We start from the raw sequence: 20337 nt of genomic DNA on the forward strand, positions 1-20337 counted from the left end.
GCGTAGGCTGGCCTTTAAATTTGCGTATGTCAAATGAAGAAGTGCACAGGAGAGCCAACACCGATACTACAGTGAACAAGTAAGGAGACGGAGGTGGACATGGATAGGGCACGTGCTGCGCATGGACAATATTTGATCCTATGAGTTGCATTGACCTGGGCGCCAGAAGAAAACACAAGAGCGGGAGACCTATAGAAACCTGGAGAAGGAGCGAAAGGCGATGGGTTTTCACTCGTGCGTTGAGGCAGGATTGGCGCAACAGACAAGAGTATCTCGGAGGAGTAAAATTTACGGTCCTTTTCTCCAAACGGACAGATTGAACAGAACAGATGATGATGATGATGATGATGATGATGATGATGATGATGATGATGATGATGATGATGATGATGATGATGATGATGATAGCCAAAACTTGAGCGAGGGAGAAGAAGTTTGTAACTAAAAGATACACAAAGGCACCTGCTAAAAACACGACAGATAAATTAAAAATAAAGATTAAGATAATTTTTTTTCTCTTTTTATTTTAAATAAGGTAAAAAATCCTAAGTGTTCTCATCTCTAAGCTGACAAGTTTGTGACTCACTTGGTGCGTCAAACGCTTTTAAAAAATCGTTCCTATCAATTTGATTAGTCAAAAAAGGTAAGTTGAAAAACTTTGAGTTGGTTCTGTTTTCCACATCATGCAAAAAGGTAAGACTTAAAATGTCTGTTAGGTTAAAAATATTCCAATTGGTTCTTTTAAAAAATTCATTACAAATTAATAAAAAACGTTTAAAAAACACCTTTTAGGGTATAACAAGATGGATATAAAAAGTACAGTTGCCTACGAAAATGTGCATCTTAGTAAAACAGGAGAGCAGATATATAGTTGCTTGTTGAAGAAATGTGCATGAGTCAGCTATGCAGCCAGGCCTGATGTGGTCACATGCCAATCGTCATTGCCCAAGTTGGGTCAGCTATCACGTGATCTAAACTGGTCAGCGTACTGTTTGTTTGGGACTGGGCTCCAAGGGGAACTTGAGGATCTTTGTTTTCCTGTCAAGTGAAGATAGAAAATATAAAATTGAAGAGAACATAATGAAGGTATTAAAATTGCCAGTTTTAAGAAGATTCATGTTTAAATACAAGACTTTATGGCGAAATGAAAGTTGGAAAACTTTACAGGATTTTTATGCTGGGTTCTGCAAAGTTTGCATGCCATGAACGTTTTTCCATTAAAATCTTATTTTTTTAGAACCCTCAAACTACCATAAAATGTGCATTTACACATCATTGGTCTCCAAACTGGGAACCTTACTTATTTCATCATGGGTTTTTTTTATTTCTGGTATCCATTTCATTCCGCAGCCATTTTTCCATGATCAACAAGATCACATGAAAGAGTTACCGGTATGCAAAGACTTATTGAATGAAAGCCAAACTGTTTCATCACACAGGATGCTGGGATGGGGGCAACTACAATGTGAAAAGGGCAGGAATGCTAGTCATCATTTTTAGAGGTGCAAACTGTAGATAGCATAGGCGACAGAGCAAGGGGGGCAAGGGGGAGGGGGGGGGGCTGAAGCTCCCCCAAACGAAAATTTTGGGGAGCTCAGCCCTCCCCACATTTTGGTGCCAAAAATATCGTGAGCGCAGTGTAAATTTGTTTTGTCAAGATAATTATTCTGTCTCGTGAGTGAGTTCAAGCATCTTCAAAACTTCCTTGGGAGTCTTTGGGAACTTTATTTATCTTCGGAAAAGTTCGAAAAATGATTGGAAACCTTCATAAGGCCTTTGAACAGCAATCGGAGAATCTTCGGAAATCTTTGGTGTAGAAACTGTTCAGAAAACAAAAAGTTGCTTGAACGAAAAATGTTGCTCCAAATATGAAAACCTGCTGAGTATTTTTGGGACAGTCTTTGCCCTTCCCCATGTTCCAAAATGCTCTGCTGTCTCTGCTTAGGGTGTTCAGGACAGAACACATGTTTTTTACCATCTAGGTATCTTTTTCTAAGGTTGCATGAGAATAAAAGAAACCATTATGCTACTGTTGGTAGTTTAGATTGATAACAACATCTCTATTGTTATTTAAGATGTAATAGCTCTTATTAGCCTGTCTGTTTTATTATGCTATCTTTTAGGGGTCAAATAAAGTTTAAACCCACCATAATATTGGTCTCCCTTGAGGTTTTATGCAAATCCCCCCCCCCCCCCCCTAGAGACAAGATGCACATTTATAAATGGAATTAACTCACCTGAAGCATTTGCAGCAAGAAGTCATCCTGTATTGTTGAAGCCTGCAGTCTTCCTGGCACAATCTGGTTTGACCAGTTTTGTGACATGACAACCTGTATAGTGTGGACACAAATTATACCAGTATTAGTGGTGGCCAAGCACAGTGCAGTGGCATGGTTAGCGTGACGGAATCCTGGTCGAGCGGTCCGTGTTTGAGCCCTGGCCAGGGTCGCTGTGTTGTATTCTTGGGCAAGACACTCACAGTGCCCCTCTGTCACTCACTCCACCGGCGGGACGAGGCCAGACGCGCCACCCGGGCCGGCACAGCAGCCCCCCGACGCCACAGGGAAAGGGACGGAGGGGGGGGGGACAGGAGGGGGGGGCTGGGAGCACTGAACTGGGAGAAGCTCTGGCTAAATGGGCCACTAAGTCCAAAGGCAGAATTTCTTCAATCATGGCCAAGCAGCACAGTGGTAATTAAGAGCTATTGTTTTTCCAACAAAGGTTGACGAACCCTGGGCTTAAACGCCTGAAGGAGTAAAAAGGGAACTGGGATTTGCTAATTTTTTCACTGGGAATTTGGTATTTGGGCAACTGTGACTGGAATTCACAAACAAAAGTGGGAATTGGGACTGGCACTGGGATTTAAGCCAAAAATTCTTGGTTTTCGTCGTGACGTCATCAGAATTCTAAAACCCAGAATCTCAAGACCCCTGAGTTTTTATCCTTCAATGGCAATTAGACGTGCATAACATATATCCTTTTGAAGGTTTTTAGCTCGATAACTTTCAAGCTGTCTTTAAGTGAGAGCATTTTAAATTTCGGAGTTTCACGCCACACGAAAGTCAAAGATGGCCGCCGGAAGGCTGTCACATATTTTTTTTCAAAAATGCCTCAGCCTGCGATTTTTAACAATATGGACAGTTGAGGTTTTGCGAGAAGTGTTTTTGTAAATGTTAACTTGTTCACGAGAGTGATTTGACAGCTTTTTGTAGCAGAATTTAATGCCAGATGTTTTCACTGATTTCCAGCCGCCATGTTGGAGCCCAAGCAGTTGGGCTCCAACATGGCGATTCCATACTGTGCTCACTAAATTTGCATGAAACATTTTGACTGATAACTACAGTATGGAATAACGTACCGACATGAGACTTGGACAAGTAGTTTATATTAAATTGTAGTTTTCTACAACCTGTAATATTCTTGATTTTTTTGACTCAATAGTTTTGGATTTATTTTTTCGCGGTGTGACAGTGAAAACCACCTATAGGCTGGGAAATGGGATTTTGGCAAAATTTGGGCTGGGAGATAGGATACAGACCTGTATATACCCCCCTCCCCTTTCAGGACCCTCCTTAAAAACTGTTGATCAGAGTTATTTCATTTAATCACACTGCATTACCTGACTTGTTTGAGGAACATGCGTAAATATCTCTGAAGTTGTAATCTGACAGTTATTTGGCAGTGACAGTGCCTGGCTAAAGTTTGTGAGAGGAAAACTCATTTGACTTTGGTGTGCCACGCCTACACCACTAGAAAGGTTTCCTCCAGTTATTGCTGACGTTGATGAACATGGCGTCATCAAACTTTGAAAAGATGGCCCCCTTTGCTCTGCTTGGGAGGTGATGTCTGTACTTGGCAAGATAGCCTTCTGGATTGCTTGGTATGGCAATCCATATTGCGGCAATCTAGTGTAAACACTCTGTTGTTTAGTAGTGCCAGAAGCAGACTTGGGCTGATTGAAAGAGGTCACAACGGATGTTGCAACCTTTCCCTGAGGTCCAAGGGAAAGGTCTTTCACAGAATCAATACAAGCTACTCCTGAGTTACTAACACTACTCAACACATTCTGTTGGTAACTAAATACTTTATCTATCTTAGGAATGTGCTGCATTGCCATGGTTACAGGCTGCGTAGGGGCCATTTGTTGTGACGCTTTAGCAGCATATAGGTTTTGTCCAACAAAATTCCCACTACTCTTTCCCAAGTAAGGTGAAATATTAACCCCTGTGTATAAAGTTCTTGCTGCTAAATCTGATGAAGAAGGTGTTGAGATATTTGCCATGTTTCCTGAAAAAACAAGATTGTTTCCAGCACGCATGTCCTTTGATGTTGAACCTTTACTGGGACTCTTCTTATTCTGGTTTGTTTTGCCAGAGTTCTTAGATGTTTTCGTTGTCTTGGAACTACCTTTCTCTTTTGTCCCGCCAGTCAGGGGCACATCAGATTCTAAAAAAATAAGTTTCTCATATTTTAGTGGACACTACAACAATGTGGACCCCAATCTGAAACTTGTTCTGGGCCCAATATTTTAATGATCCTTTGGGATCTTCAATCAGGTATACATGTAATAATGTTCACAAGCAGTAGATAAGACCAAGAGAATTCTAAAAAATCCGAAAAGGGGGAGATGGACAATTTTGTATGGAGGTACCTCTTGTCATTGCAAAACAACAGCAAACAAGAAAAGCTCGGCCAACTCAACCATTAAACAACTCAGTGGTGGGGAGAATCCCATATAAAAAAGGACAGGGATGCAAATAAGAAAATTTGAATTAAAACTCTAAAGGAGACCAATCTGGGCGTGGCTCAAGCTTTTTCTGACCTCTAAAAGGTACCATTTTCAACCACCAACACAGTACACTGACAGCGTTTTTAATTTCCCACAACCCTAAATGAGACCTTGATGACTAAAAATATTATCATCTGCATTCTGTTTAAACACCCTAGGTGAGACCAAAATCCATGATTTCCACCCCTTACAAGGCCGTAACCAGTCTTTTGGCAAAGACGAGGCAAAATCGGCGAGAGCCGTAAATTTTGAAATCTAGATGCAAAAACGCTATTTTCAGCATTTTTCAAGGTTTTTCTTCCGAAAAGACAATCTTGTTCAACTGTGAATTATTTTCCCAACTAAACATGTTTTTGTTTTTTTAATTTTTGGTGTAAATCTAGACGAGGCACTTGCCTCGTCTTGCCTCTTGCCAGTTATGGCCCTGCCTTAAAGTGAGATGACAAGAATCCTCATCCTTTTTAAAATATGGGAATGGCCCCTGGGGATGGCAGGTTCATTGTAATGTATGAAGACCCTCATCTTCTATTTCTTACCACCACCTACTCGATTCACATTTCAGTATCTAAGTGACTCCTTACTGGTTGCCAAACATTTCTTTTGCTGTTAGTTCTTAGAATTTGGTGGTACATTGAGATGGATGTCCAACATCCCCTTGTTGATGGTTTTCTTTATTCTGGCTGTGAATAAAAGAAGGACGGGGATGTGGGGACTGGGCGTGTTTGGACATGTAGCCTGGGACTCGGAAACATGAGACGTGGGACTCAGGGTTGTAGGACTCAGAGACAGGGATGTGGGGATGAATTTTAAAAAGCAATCATGCAACATTTATAGAACGTCTTTTCATCATGTGTTTACGTTTAGATGCAAGAGTTGATAAGAGTTGCAAGAGTTGATAAGTTGCTTCGAAGGTTTTCTTTGACTGACTTTCGTTCACCAACATGTATTGTTGTTGACAGGAATGTGATGACGCGCATTCACATTTTTTTGGTTTGACAAACAAAGCCATGTAACCCAAATCATTGACATTTAGCTCCAAAATCAACTGGCACATGTATCTTGTTTTTTTTTACACCTCCGGAAATTATATTTTACACATTCACCGCAAAAACTGGTTCTGTTTGTTTATGACTACCCCACATCCACGATACCGGATCCCCATGTCCCTGTACCCGAGTCCCATGTCCCAAGTCCCATGTCTCTGAGAATCATGTCCCTGAGTCCCAGGCCATGCGTTGTGCGTCCCAAACACACGTCCTCATGTCCTGCAGTCCACACTTCCCTGTCACACTTTTAGTCACAGCCCTTTATTCTCATCCTCTCCCTGCTTGACAAAGAGCATTTCTAAGACAAAGGCCCACAAATGAAGACCAAAGACCCTCTGATCTAAACCAAAGATCCATGATCTAAAACAAAGACCCCATGATCTAAAATGTGTATCTAGAAGGGACTATGTTTTAGATCAGGGGGTCTTTGGTCTTCTTTTTCTTAATGTAATGACAATGCATTGACACTGCTAGGAAAATGAGATATTGATCACTCTTAGATTGAGGGGAGGGGAGGGGGGGGGGGGGTGAGTAAACAAGCCAGTATTTTACCTTGGTCTGTAGCCTCCTTTGGTGGTTCTTGCTCCTTCTTCACTTTCCTCTCTTGCATTTCTTTGATTTTGTTTTCTTTCACTTTCTTTTGGTGGGCCTTTAATACCTGGATGACTTTCTCAGATTGCAGCAATTCCTTTAAAAGTTAAATATCAGTCATTATTAAAAAGTAACTACCGTATATTGCAATTCCTGCAATTTGATTGGTTGACAGCCAATGGTATATGAGCTCATATACCATTGACCACAAATATGGTAGGTGTACATGTCAACGAAAACAGCTTGGGAGCTAGAATATTGAATGATTTGGAGAAAGATCAAGGAAGCATGAACACAGTAGTTTTATGTAGGAGGAGTACAAAGGTATAGCATATACTGTTTTTTTGTGAGACCTTTTTTGACGGGACTTTAATTTTGTGATTGTTTTGCAATCGCAAAAATCACGAAAATTGAGTCCTGCAAAAATAAGTAACAATAAGGTAATATAACTCTCTCTTACATAGGTAAAAAATATCCAAAAGGTGACTGAGACCATTGTGTTTTTTTTAATGAGCAAGAAAAGTTGGATGTATTAAAACCGAAAAAAGAAACGAAACCCGAAAAAAAAGAAAAGGGAAAATGAAAAAAAAAAAAAAAAAAAAGGAAAAAAAAAAAAAATTTTTTTTTTTTGTTTGAGAAAAGTTACCCTCACAGTGCCTGATCTGTGCACCCAAAAATATGAATGGGTACTGGCGTTGTTGGGGGTGGGGAGGGTGGTGGGGTTGGCTCACATATAAAAGCGACGGGGATGCGTGTCATCTTGCTTACATTTGTATTATGGGTTTTAGTCTCACTAAGGGAGTTCACAGCAGAACACCAATATTTTAGCCATCAAGGTCTTGTTTAGAGGGTAGCGAAGGGTTTATGCGTGACATGTGAAAAGGCCAAAATTTAAAAATTAGACGTACGTGACTCGTGAAAATAGGGCAAAAATTAGACTGTGACGCATGAAAATAGCTAGAAAAGAAACATGATTCATGAATTCTGCTGTTGCAAGTATACATGACACGTGAATTTGGTTACAATTTGCGCGTGAATCAGGATCACGTCCCCCTCTTTGCCACCCTCTGTTTAGGGTTGCACATGAAGCTGTCAGTGTAAGTAGTCTTTTAGAGGTCAAAAAAAGCTTGAACCACGCCCAGATTGGTCTCCTTTAGGGATTTAATTCAAATTTTCTTATTGGCATCCCTGTCCCTTTCACAGTTCCTTTCTTCACTCAGGATATACAAAAACAAAAAAAATTAAGGTATTGGTAGCCTGCAAATGCAGACATATTTCTGGTGGTCATTTTCTCTCTGCCAAAAAGTATTGTCTGTGAACTCGAGCCAAGAAACGATTTCTTCCAAGACGTCAAAATCTTTTTTGGCAGAGAGAAACAACAGCTGGAAATACATCTGCATTTGCAGGCTAGGGTATGGGGGATAACCTTCAAGGGACTGGCATCCCATCCAGGTGGAAGTTGCAATACTTCAAGTCACTTCATGCTACGGCAACTGACATACCTGCCAACCCCCAGAGTACAAAAATCTGGAGACGTCCAGAAATCTTTGCATTGTAAGGATATCATTTAAGACAACGTATATATGGATACTCTCTGAAAATCAGACCGGGAGAATTAATGAAAAACCTGGAGACTCCCGGGAAAATCTGGAGAGTTGGTAGGTATGGCAACTGGAGACAAGCTCTGGCCTGTTGGGTCACTAGACTCAAATGCATACTTTTTATGGTCCCAGACGCACACACACACGTTCTTTTTAGTAACTCCTACCAGTTGTTTTTCTGCCAACACTTGCTGCAACATGCTGGCATACTTTTGTTCCATCAGACACTTTTCCTCTGCAAGTTGACTCTCAATAGACTCACTTTGCATTTCCTGAATAAAAATAATGTTCACACCATATTGACATCCCTTTTTTTAATTTGACCAACTTCTTAATACCTTTTACTATTTCACTAATTACATACGTTGTGAGGGAAAAACTATTGGTGACACTTAATTTAGGGCTTTCTGAGACCATTTGCACTGTCCAGTAGGCCTGGTTTATAAACTACTGATGTAATCCTATACCAAATGTAGCTTAGCATAAATTATCTATATAGGGCGGAACCTGGGCAGAAAAACAGTGCATGTGCTTGGTCTTTCACATTTTAATTTGGAATGACGTTTAAGGTTCACCAGAGCCCTTAGCATGAATGCAGCCTCGCAGGGGTAACTGACAACTACAATGTTCTTCAGCCCCAAGTGAGGAATGAGATGCACAAAGTTTGGTAATGTACGGTTCCAAGAAATATATCCATACCCACCACATGGAAGGTCATTGTAAATTCTGAGGGGGAGAGAGATGGGGTTCAAAAGCAACTTTTTTATAGTGCAAAGCCAAAGTGGAATTTCCAGGAGAATAGCAGATACAATAATAAAAAATACTCCCATGGGAAGGGTATGGATATTTTCCGTAGCAATACAACTATACAATTTCTTTTTGCAGCCAATATGCTGCACAGTCAAAGTGCAATTTACATTCAGCACATTCACCAGTGCCTCTCTGTTTACGTAGGTGGAAAAAGATTGCTTTAGCTTATAAAAGGGTCAATTATCATACCCAAGGAACCAGATTTTGGCTATGTATGGAGCTACCCAGAAATCCTCATTTAATTTCTTTGGCCATCCCAATAAAATTTTTCGTTTCCCTTCGCCTGACCGACCCATTTTTTTCGAAATTTAAAAATAAAATTCCAGATTCACTGGTCAAAGAGGCAAGTACTTTAATTTACAAGCACACGATCTTGTTTTATTTACAACAATTGGTATGATGTGATGTCCTTGTCCTTAAATATTAACATTGATACAAAGTTTTTCAAAGGCTGTTCCGTGCCAAGGGCATTATACGATTGTTCCAACATTCTCAGCGAGATCGACTGAAACAAAATCTTTCAGTCCTGCATCTCCTGGCTTCTTAAATGAACCCAGACCCTCATTCTATTTTTTGTTGCCCTACCCACCGACCCACTGACCCAAGGGACGGGGCGATGGGAAACGAAACATTTCATTGGGATGGCCTTTGCAGGGAGAGAGGACTTGGGGGTCAAGAATGTATAATTTGGTTACTGATTAAAATTAATCCAAATGCATACCGTAAAATTCCGGTTATAAGCCCTGGGCTTATACAACTTCGTAAGGGGTTTTGGGTGGGCTTATAAACGGAGGGGCTTATATCCGGGAGGGCTTATAAGCGAAAAAAAAAAAAAACGTTTCAAAACAAGCAACGCGAGTGTTGATCGAAATACGTTTAAAATGCATCATAAAGCAACATTTAGCCCTGTTCAGTACTGTCATCCGGCAGAGGGGGGCTTATATCTGGGAGGGCTTATAATCGGATGTATTTTTTTGTTGCCAGATAGATGGGCCTATAACCGGGGGGGCTTATAAGCGGGAGGCTTATAACCGGAATTTTACGGTATTCCACACAGAAAGAAAATGCACAAACAACCTAGTATTTTGGAAGAGAAGACGGGGGGGGGGGGGTGGAGGGGGAAATGTTTTACTTAGTGGCGCTTTTGACAGTGATTTTGACTGGTAACATAATTTTGGTAAACAAATTTTATATGTAATTAATCACACAATATTATTTAACCCCATTGATCATATCACGTACACACTAAAAAAATTTTTAAAAAATTATATAGAAAAACAACATGACAAACAATTTAATATACTGAAAGTAACACATTGGCAGATGGGGCAAAAATAAATCTTAAAATATACATTTTAAATTGACAACGAAGTAATCTCATTTATGTTAATGACTTTGCAATTAGAAAATGAATTAAGTACCCTTTTAAAGAAAACATATGCTCTAGCTAGCGACTATCGCGATCGGAATCGAAAAAGTAATCTCTTGTTTATGCTCAAAGTATTAAAATTCATAACAAGGAGAACATAGAACGAAGCGAGTTTCAAAAACGTGATTAAAGGTCAGTTTGGAATTTAAATTCCTGGTCGCATGCAAGGATATTATTTCAGGATTCCGTGATATATTTGCAGCTAGGAAATCTGCGCAAATAAAGTTAGCAGGATTGATCAATGTTTAATGAGTTTTAGAAGCGAAACCTGTTAAATACCACCATTGAATTGAAAGGATAAAATGATTATCGATGTTAAAACAATGCCAAATGAAAAATGGAAATAAGCTTCACAAAGACATGTGACTTGTGTCGAACGAGAAGTCATCTAAAAGAATAACGTGTTATTTTCTCGAAATCGAACGTCCCACAAGCAAATCATGCTACATTATTGATGATTTCTTCAATATTTAAGCAATGTTAAGATACTTACTTCAGATCCCTGAGCTCTACGCTTTTTCTTCTTATAATTCTGTTTGTACCTATTGTTTCGGTGCTTGCGACACAAGGCCGTCCTCGAGCCGACCGTGATTTCATTGCAGCCTTCAATCTGGCAGGTTTTGGAGGTTTTCCGAGCGGCCTCCAAGACTGAACTGTCCATTCTTTAGGAGTGGCTCCAAATTCCGTGAAATCTGTTGATCTTCAGGCGATTTTCCGGCGCGATTTCTAACACGTGGCGAGAATGAATGAGAAAATCTTATCCATGTTTGAACATTGCGCATTACATGCAGCAGAGGTTATATGCACTAGCGACCGAAAAAGAATTTGATCTCCAGCTAACGTCAATAGGATCTTTTAAATCTTCGCAGCAAACTAGTCGATAAAAAAAGTAAAATGAATCCAGTTTACACGGAGAAAAGCTTGAAATTTTGGAGCTTCCACTCAACAAAGGAACCAAACTCTCATGCAAATGAATGAATGAAATTGCCTCGTTTCAAACAAAACACTTTGATTAATTCGAAGAGTTTTTGTTGATTTTTCCAATGAGATTCTGCATAGACGTGATATATCCTCGTTTCGCTTTCAAGCCATTGCAAAAAGCCGAAAAATTTTGTTTAAAATAGCAGAAAAGAAGAAAAGAACGATTTTTCGAACTCAGCGCGATCGTCGGTGCGTTCGCTTTCTTCGTTTCCCGCTAAAATGACAACAAATAAAACCGGAAGTAAAACTAAACCTGAAAACGAGGCTACAAGATACAACTTCCGTTGTGCGAAAACTAAAGGAATCCCCCGTTTTGCTTTGGAGGGATTGGTTTGATTGAAATGGTTTCCAATGTTGTTTCATTCCATGTACTCTTTCCTTGCAGAAATAACTTTCTTTGGAGCAAAAGATCATTTTCGTATGCACATTTTACTTCCGGTTTTATAGCACTGTGATTTAAGAACAAGTAATCGGCACCGCGAAACAAGCTTTCGGTGGAATATTTCCAACAGAAGGCTTTCCAAATCGGCTTGCCATCATGATTTTGACAAGAAGAGAAGAACGCTGTTCAAAGAATAAGTTTGGCTAACAAAAATTTTGCGTTGCTAAGAAATTTTCGGGAATTTGTGTTCGCCCAAATTATGTTTTGCCTCAAAAGCGGAAAATTGACTTTGTAAATTATCTATTATACGCCCATCTACGCCTGTAAATAGTTCACGCCTAACTAAGCAATTCGCTTGCAGTTGTAAATGTCATTGAAACAAATTTAGTTCTAAATTTTAAAAGCGTAATTAGTTCACAAACTCGCCTAAGCTAGGAAAAGATGCAGGGTTTTAAATACTTTTACATCATTGTATATTGTGATTATATTTCATTGCATATTGATTGTATTGCAGTGATCATTCCAAAAATTCTCCCCAAGGCCCGTTTTAAACGCCCAACTTTTCATGAGGCAAACATTTTGCAAATGACTTCAGGTTTCACTCATGACAAGTATGGCTTTTAAAGGGGCCAGGTCTCGCAATTTTAGGCAATTTTAGCATTGACAAAAATGGCTCAGCAGAAACACTGAAAAACTAAGAAGGGGCATGGAAGGACAAAATTGAGGAAGATTGATATTTGCGTAAACTTGAAAAACGTTAGCCGACTTTTTTCAAGTTAATCTCAGTTTGTACGAAAATGTCACTTATAATTCTAGAAAATCATCGTTGCTTCATTATGTTGCTGTGAGTTTGCTAACATAATACTGTTGCTCTGCCAGTTTGTAGTTTTGACCTCATAACAATAACAAATCCAGAATTACCTAAAATACCGGATCAATCCCTCTTAACCCGGGCCTATTATGGAGTTGCACTGAAACCAACTGTAATGAACCTCGCCCGTCAATCACGCGCCTCCTTAGAAGGGCGTATATGGTTCTCAGATAATCATGTGACGTCAGCGTTCAGTAATGTGCTCATACAGAGATGCTTCAACCGGCTCGAAAGTGGTGTGGCGTGCCCAGTATGACGTCATATTCACTTTCGCCCCTCCATGCGGTACTTTCCGTTCATTTTCGCTTGTTCAGCCTTTATTCAAATCAGCCGTTTTAAAGCGTGATAGGTGATCATGCATGAACGCCGGCTGTCATGTAAGCAGTAATAATGGACAAGCAAAAATAAGCAAATAAATAAATTAAATAAAGACGATATTATCATACATAAACTTCTTAAAAGGAAAAGAAAATTTTTTGGGTAATTTAGTGATAGTTTCAAGTAGCACTGTTTATTTTGCTGTGCGAGGTAGTCTTGTGTTTCAAGTCTGCGTAGGAACACCTAGTGTGTAAACACAGAAATGAGAGTTTATTTCATGTAGTGCTTTTTAATAGTTGCAAAATAAAATCTGGAATTTTTTTTTAAGCAACAAATTGCATGTGAACTATTCGTAGCTGGTAGCCAGTGGCTGATTTTTGTTTGAATATTGTAACAGGTGAGAGCAAAATTCGCGTCCACGAATCCCCGAGAAGAGAGCAAGAGAGAGCTTGGGAAGAGCTGGCCCGCGCTCAACTTAAATGGATTTTTTAATAATAATAATAATAATAATAATAATAATAATAATAATAATAATAATAATAATAAGGTTTTTTGGGCGCATTTAAAAAACTCAATGCGCTTACATTTCTCTATTAAAAAATTAGCTAAAGCTAATATAATGTTATAATTTTTCTAAGACACTAAAAAATAAAATAAGTGGAACAACTAATCAAAGGAAAAAATTAAGGTTACATAAAACTAGGTTAGCCCAATAAAAATAGATCAGCAATAAAATTTCCGAAACAAAAAAAGCAAAAGTAAAAAACAAAACAAAAGTATTTAGTGGCAAACGAGAGTGGGCTTTGATGCCAATGGTGTAACTGATAAATTTAAACCAACATATTGTTGTCAGGGCTGACCAAATATTTGCATTGGCTTTACTGAACCATGACACTGCAAACTTACTGTGAAATACGGGAAGAACAACAGATTACAAATCGTTTGCAATCCACCATGAACTCTAGTTCTTTTGAGACAATTTCATTTCACGTAGATATTTAGGATTACAGCAAACTCTTCCGTTTTAAGGCCTCGTTTCGGACACCACTTGTCCATAATTTATTACATGAATATTTTTCTCACTGCTCTCTTAAAAAACATAGGCGTAAGCATAAATTATGCTTACGCTTTTATGGACAGCATTTCGCGTGACAAACTCCCAAACTATATGTTTTTGATCAGTATTAAGCCTGTTCTTCCGAGAAATGTTTTATCGTGTAAATTACCTGAGGCTTAGAAAGTTCTTCGCCGGAACAAGTTAACTACCGTGAATCAGACTCCTGTATTCCTTAGAAAATATGAAAGTTACTAGCCGACGTGGAATTCTTGGTTTATTCGACTTCCCAATCATACAGGATGCCTATACATGGACAAAGGTGGGAGATGGTCTCCTTGGAAAGGAAAAACAATTTTCTTGGTTTGTGACAATGTCAGTTATCAAAGGCGACTCATTAACTTAATACGTTTGATATTTTTTTAACTTAATTGGTAAAAAGGGAGGCGTTCGACCGATTGTGAAAGGATATAAGGCTGATTTAATCAGTGCTGTTTGCAAATGAAGCGCTTTAGCTGAGCTGTTACACCGGAAGTCGAATGCAAACTGCCACGCCACTGACTTGTGACTGAGAGAGCATCCTTGCGTTAAATTGAACATCCGCTTCCGGGAAATTTCGAGTGAGTGTAGAGTAATTAAGTAATTTTTAGCTTATGACAAAAACTTCCCCTTTTAGCGCAGAATAAAATTTTGACGGCGTAGGAGTAGCTTATTACTCTAAGAGTTATTCAAACTGCCACTACAACGCAGACAGCTGTGCTCTGAAGGCGGAAAAATTTAAAACGTCATTTTAGCCGAGCCGGCGCGTCAAAGACGCGTGTTTACAAAATTTCAGAGTTAAAGCATCGAAGATGGCAACGCAAGAAAGTGCTCCAGTTCAACCTCTGAGTTACAAAAGTTTAGAAATCCTTCTAATTGTGTCAGTGACTGTAAATTTCTGCGTCTCCTGGAGTGTGATTTTACCAAAACTGTGCCGAACTTTTCTGCGAGGTTTTGGGCGAAAAGGGGAAGACGAAATCGAGGAACAATCAACAGATCTACCTACTTTCTGTCGACGATTGTAAGTATTTGTTCTATATGTTGAAATATTTTAGAGTAGAAATGAGAAAATTACTTGAAAAATCCGTTCGGGGCTGAAGATGCATTCAGACTTGTGTACAGCGATTTGACAGCGCAGTTATTCACATTTTATTCAGAATAACTCGAGCTCTGTTCTCACTTCCGGTGCTTACAGTTCGCTGAACTCGGTGGCATTGAGGGCTTGTTGTTAAATAAATTGTTGTGATGTTAGCTGATGATTTGAATTAAGAATGTTCTTTACTAGTCAACCTTAAATATTAAACGGCAGTCGTTTTTAAACAGGGCGCAAAAAGCATTTCGATCAAACTATATTTCTACTGAAAAACGTTTTGGAAAATTTCTGCGAAATTTTCTTTATTTGGCTTAACTTTTTAATCTTCAGAATACAGTCGCTAGAACAATGAGTCCTTTTTTGAAATGTCGCGAATTAACTTTCCAAGTATTTCTAGTGTGGCAGAATTGATAAAGTTTTTCCAGAAACACAAACCAGGCATCTAAGCACACGGCACTTAAAAAAAAAATATTTTAATCGTCTTTTCTTTAATTAAAATTTCATAGCATAAGTTAATTTCCCGAGTTTATTTCTATCTTTCTTTGCGTATTTAAAAGTTAGGTTAAGGAAGCTGACTTTTGGTTACCAAGGTAGTTTAGACGGTAGCCCCAAAAATCTTTCGTATAAAAAGTGGCACTACAATCAATTGTCTTTCAGTTGCTTCTAAATTCGAAAACTTGTGAAGTTCCGGTCTTTTCTGGTATTCTAGTTTAATGAGAAACAAGTTATTTCACGGGGAAAATACCGCACTTTACAAAGTGCAATATATTATATCATCGTCACAAGGGATGCCGCGCGTTTCGAAAGGTCGAAAATCGTGTCCTCTATGATGAAACCGGCCCTTTCAGTTTCAGGAAGGATTCAGAACTTGTGACTAAGTTTCGTTACAGATTTATGGGAAATTTACCTTTGGCGGACCACGGTTCAGTGAATTTCTTGAATAGCTGAAGAATGATTGTTTTAACAATATTTTTGGTTAGTGGCATAGAACAGGAATTTTTTTCCTTGCATTAATTCAGAGAACAGATGGTCCAATATCATGATTTTAAATAAATTCGTTGCAATCATGAAAAGAGGAACAACGAAGCGAATATAAAGGGAAGAGGAATATTACAGTTCAGCTGTAATTTTCCCATTTATCTGATGAGCTACGTGTCACATCAGCAAATTTATTTATAGGTAGTGAAAAAAGCGATATAGTTCTTCAGAGTTTCAGAATGTACATTTCTCTTCATTATTAGCTTCTGTTCTATTCCATCCGCATTTTCCCAATTTTTCATTATTTTTTTGTCATCATTATGTCATATTGTATTTCGGGTTAACTTACTGAGTATTTTAATAGGACTGATACTATTTCGTAGCCGCACAACAAGCTTTCTCGCTTTCGACTGCTTTATAACGGTTTATTTATCAAGTTTCGATTCAGTTTTAGTAAAGTTGCGTCATGTGGGGGAAATAGAAAGCTTCAGCTGTAAAAGAAATAACAACGCGCGAGATTTAACGGAACACTAAAACAGCTCTTAAACGAAAACCTTCAGAAATGCACGAACTTACTATCATTTTATTCTTGTAAACAAGTGACAAATTACTTGGGAAGGGAAGAACAGTTTTATGTTATAACCGACTGACTTCGGAGGAGAATTGATATTGTTTACATACATGTAATGTATCAGTGCGTTCTTAAAACCTATTTAACACTTTTCTCGTTTTAAAATTATGTTTAAGCACTGTAGTGACGAACAAGAGAAGGGAAGTGCAATATTTAAGATCAAAACATTAGGCTTACGTTTTGTGGGCCCACGCTTAATACGTAAACCCCCTTTGCGCTTTTCAACCCACGAAATTGCACTCAGATGCTGGCTGTCATTCTTGCATTTATATAGCACTAAACATTTCAAACAGGAACTTCAATTTTGTTACGATTATTGTGAAATTTGAGGATAATTTTCTCAGTTTTCCTTTAGTATAAATTCATAAACAGTCTCGTATTTTGTCCTTTCCAACTTTAGTTTTCCAATTTTTTTAATAAAAAACGGAATGCGGCAAAGCGGTTTTTTTTTTACATACATGGTTTTCTAATTGGTTCGTATGACTGCGACAAGATAAACAAGGAAATGATAGATGTGACTAAATATATTTCATCAGGTAAAGAAAACAGACAGAATAATAAACAGCGCTTTTATTTTCAGACAAAGGGGGGCTTTTTAAGCCGAGTGTTTTCAAACACAGTACACCGGTTAACGCATGTAGATTGATTGAATGTTCGTAACCAGCCCGTGTAAGCAAAAAACTTATGCTCCTTGCTGAGTTTGGTCTTCCTGTTCAATAATGCTATGTTTACTAGCCAGACAGTGGCTAAAAAAAGAAAAGCAAAGTTCAGATATGATGTATGATAAATGATAAGTGAGATATTAAAAGTTCAGCCCCAAATACTAAAAGACTAAAAATATAAAGCAAAAGGTAATGAGAGTGCGAAAATTCTAAAATAATTCTGAGTCAGCAGTCACTTCTGGTAAAAAGAGATATTTTTCTGTGCCAATGTGCATTTCTTTACAATTTTCCCTTCAGACTTTCATTGACTGAAAGCTGTTATATATATATGATAATGCAAATGCGGCCACACACTGAAGAGAAAAAAAAATTTCAGGCTCTGAGCGGGAGCGAACCCACGACCTTTGCGTGCCAGTGCAATGCTCTACCACTGAGCTATCAAAGCCACAGAGAGCGGTCGTATATGGGTAATCCCTTTATGGTGGACATGATACCGGCCCAAGTATATGTGAAATAAGAAGTGTCCAGCAGTAGCTGGACACACATTCTGCTGTTAAGTTTCTCGACTTATTGCCTTAAAATAAGGAGAATATAGTACTAAATTGATAGAAAAATGTTCCTTTAGCATTCGTACTTTTTTGTTTCACTTCCTTGAACGATCTTTCATCATGGTATGAAACTCGTAGCCCCTCCCTTTTTAATTTAATTCCAATTTTATTTGTAAGTATTAGAATTTAGAAGTGTAATTTTGATCGTAAATAGTTGCTGAAAAGCTCTGTGGGGAGTATGCTATTATCTTATCTTATCTCTTCCTCGTCGCTGTTTTCAAAACTAAACGTTTATTTTTTTGTTATTTTTAGTGCTACCAATCTTGTATTCTGTGTGGCATTGCCTGCGTGTGGAGTAGTGCTATTAACGAGTACGGATGTTCTTCAAAAGCCTTTCTTCACATTTGATGGCTCATTTCGTCTGGTGTTTTCCATCGCATTGGGTCATTATGTCTTCAAGACAGCGGAAGTTCTCACTTTCAAACGCGAGATCTTCCACTTCAAGCCACTCCTTGTCCATCACCTTGTTGCTATGGCAACTTACGTCACGATTCTGATCTACGAACAGAATGCCATCATGGGACTGGTCATGCTGTTGGTCGAGGGGAGTCTGGTATTTGCTGAGCAAGAGCGAGAACACTTCCGTCACGTGGTCAGTTTTCGAGAAGACTCGAAACTGCGGAAGTTTGGCATAGCGGTAGCCTTCGTGCTCGCTGTCGCTTTTAAAGGAGTGATCCCAGTCTCCCTCGTCGTCATTGCATTCTTGACGTCACTAAACGAGCTTTTAACAATGTCTTACGTTCCTCTGGCTTTCTTCTTCTTGAGTCTGGTTTTCTTCGCCGCCGTGGACCTGTGGTTCTTCAAAGACGCGTTCGCCGAAGTTTCCCGCCAATTTACCAGACGCCTACCTGTAATCATTTTACCAATCCACAACAACTCCAAACCGTCACCGCCGACCACTGCTATTAATAGCGACGGGCTCAAGAAACTCTTGCTATCCAGAGATGGTTTGGCTGGCTCAGTGAGCATTAAAGAAAATGCCCTTTGGGGAAAAAATGATTTGAACTTCTTAAGTCAAGACATGCCCGCGATCTTACCACTGGAATCTGAAACACCAGACGAGATTAAAGGACAGCTAGTTATAGACATGTAATTTATTGACAATATAACGCTAAAGTTGGCGAGTTACAAATATTATTGTTTTCGTGAAAATATTGGAATATATGCCAACATTCCATGTGTCCGTACCTTAATCTCCCATTACATGGAAGACATTTCTAACACTAAGTAGCTATAGTATTCGATACAAAGAAAAAAGTGGTACGTTCTAAAAGACAAAAAGTAGATAACGTTCTGAACATAGAAACTGAACAGTTTTAATTATTTATAGTTTTTATGTCAGTTGAAGCCATTTTAAAAGGATAGAAACTCCATGAGTTGGTTATGTGCTTTGCCTAACCACAACAAATACTAAAACTTAGTTACCCAGAGTATTAAAAAGAGTGCTTCAAGGCACGCTTATCACTATCTCTTTATTTGAAAGACCCTTGTCGTGCTTCAAATATAAAGCATTTTAATAATATATTGACTTAAATGGTGTTATCACCTTAAAGGTATAACTATAATTTTATAAAGAGTTATCCAGAGTTGTATTCTTCGGTTTTGAATGAAGGTGTGGCATCAAAAGCCATTTTTCATTTGCTATACTGTAGCTAGATTACTAGCAAATCAAATTACGCTTCCTGGGTAATGTCATTTTGTATAATATAATTTGTTGTATGTACAATGTCTTAGCAACTGTGCAAGATAGTAAGATGTCGGAAATACAATTTATGTATTTATTTATTTTCAAAGTACCTGACTACAGGTAGACATTTTAATAGATGATACACCAAGAAGTTTAAATTTTAAAATAAAAACCAAAACTTGAAATCAAACTTTGCGAAGTCTTTTTCTTCAGCCCAGGCGAGAGACAGGAGAGAAGAAAGAGTCCATAGAATTCGCGAACACTGGCTTTTTTCCCATTATTTCTTCGGGAAAAAATGTTTGGTAGGACTTTCCAACGTTGGTATTCAGGGAAAATGCCGATTTCCACACGTTGTGCGGTATTGCTATTAAAATTCGTGTTTTGGCACCACTTGAAATTTGTAAAGTTGCTTACATATTATTGTACTTCGTTAGGTACATTTTCAGGTAAACGAAGAAAGAAAAAAATTTGTCTTGGACTTAGCCCTTCACTCATCAAAAGTCGAATTCATATTAGAGACGGAAAACTATTTTAGACAGGAATCTTGTATCAAGTAGGGCGGAAAACTCGTCTGATATGAAACTGGTGAAAGACGAGTTCCCTGTCTCAAATTTATCCTTTCATTTCTCATATAAAACCACTAGAATATCCGACGGAAAACAGTCCTAGATTTAAATGAGACTTGCCACACGGGAAAATACTAGAAATAGAAATTCAGCAAATTCTTATGGGATAGAATGGTAACCTCCCACTGAGTCTATTTACAT

The 20337-nt window shown here is 38.5% G+C and overlaps 2 protein-coding genes across 2 annotated transcripts; one reads left to right on the top strand and one right to left on the bottom strand.

The window, feature by feature from the left end:
- Positions 1-490: 490 nt before the first annotated feature.
- On the bottom strand, positions 491-11474 carry LOC144653308 (uncharacterized). The gene is made up of 6 exons (XM_078513283.1): positions 10760-11474; positions 8195-8299; positions 6388-6523; positions 3620-4446; positions 2238-2330; positions 491-1038 (listed from the first exon to the last, which is right to left on the bottom strand). Exons 1-6 carry the CDS (start codon positions 10925-10927, stop codon positions 925-927), a joined length of 1443 nt encoding a protein of 480 aa, XP_078369409.1. The 5' UTR covers positions 10928-11474; the 3' UTR covers positions 491-924.
- Positions 11475-14588: 3114 nt separating this feature from the next.
- LOC144653315 (uncharacterized) lies at positions 14589-19754 on the top strand. The gene is made up of 2 exons (XM_078513290.1): positions 14589-14932; positions 18136-19754. Exons 1-2 carry the CDS (start codon positions 14724-14726, stop codon positions 18974-18976), a joined length of 1050 nt encoding a protein of 349 aa, XP_078369416.1. The 5' UTR covers positions 14589-14723; the 3' UTR covers positions 18977-19754.
- Positions 19755-20337: the final 583 nt, after the last annotated feature.

Source organism: Oculina patagonica, chromosome 5 (assembly GCF_052425735.1).
Source record: "Oculina patagonica isolate OP01 chromosome 5, crgOcupat, whole genome shotgun sequence".
NCBI classification, from domain to species: domain Eukaryota; kingdom Metazoa; phylum Cnidaria; class Anthozoa; order Scleractinia; family Oculinidae; genus Oculina; species Oculina patagonica.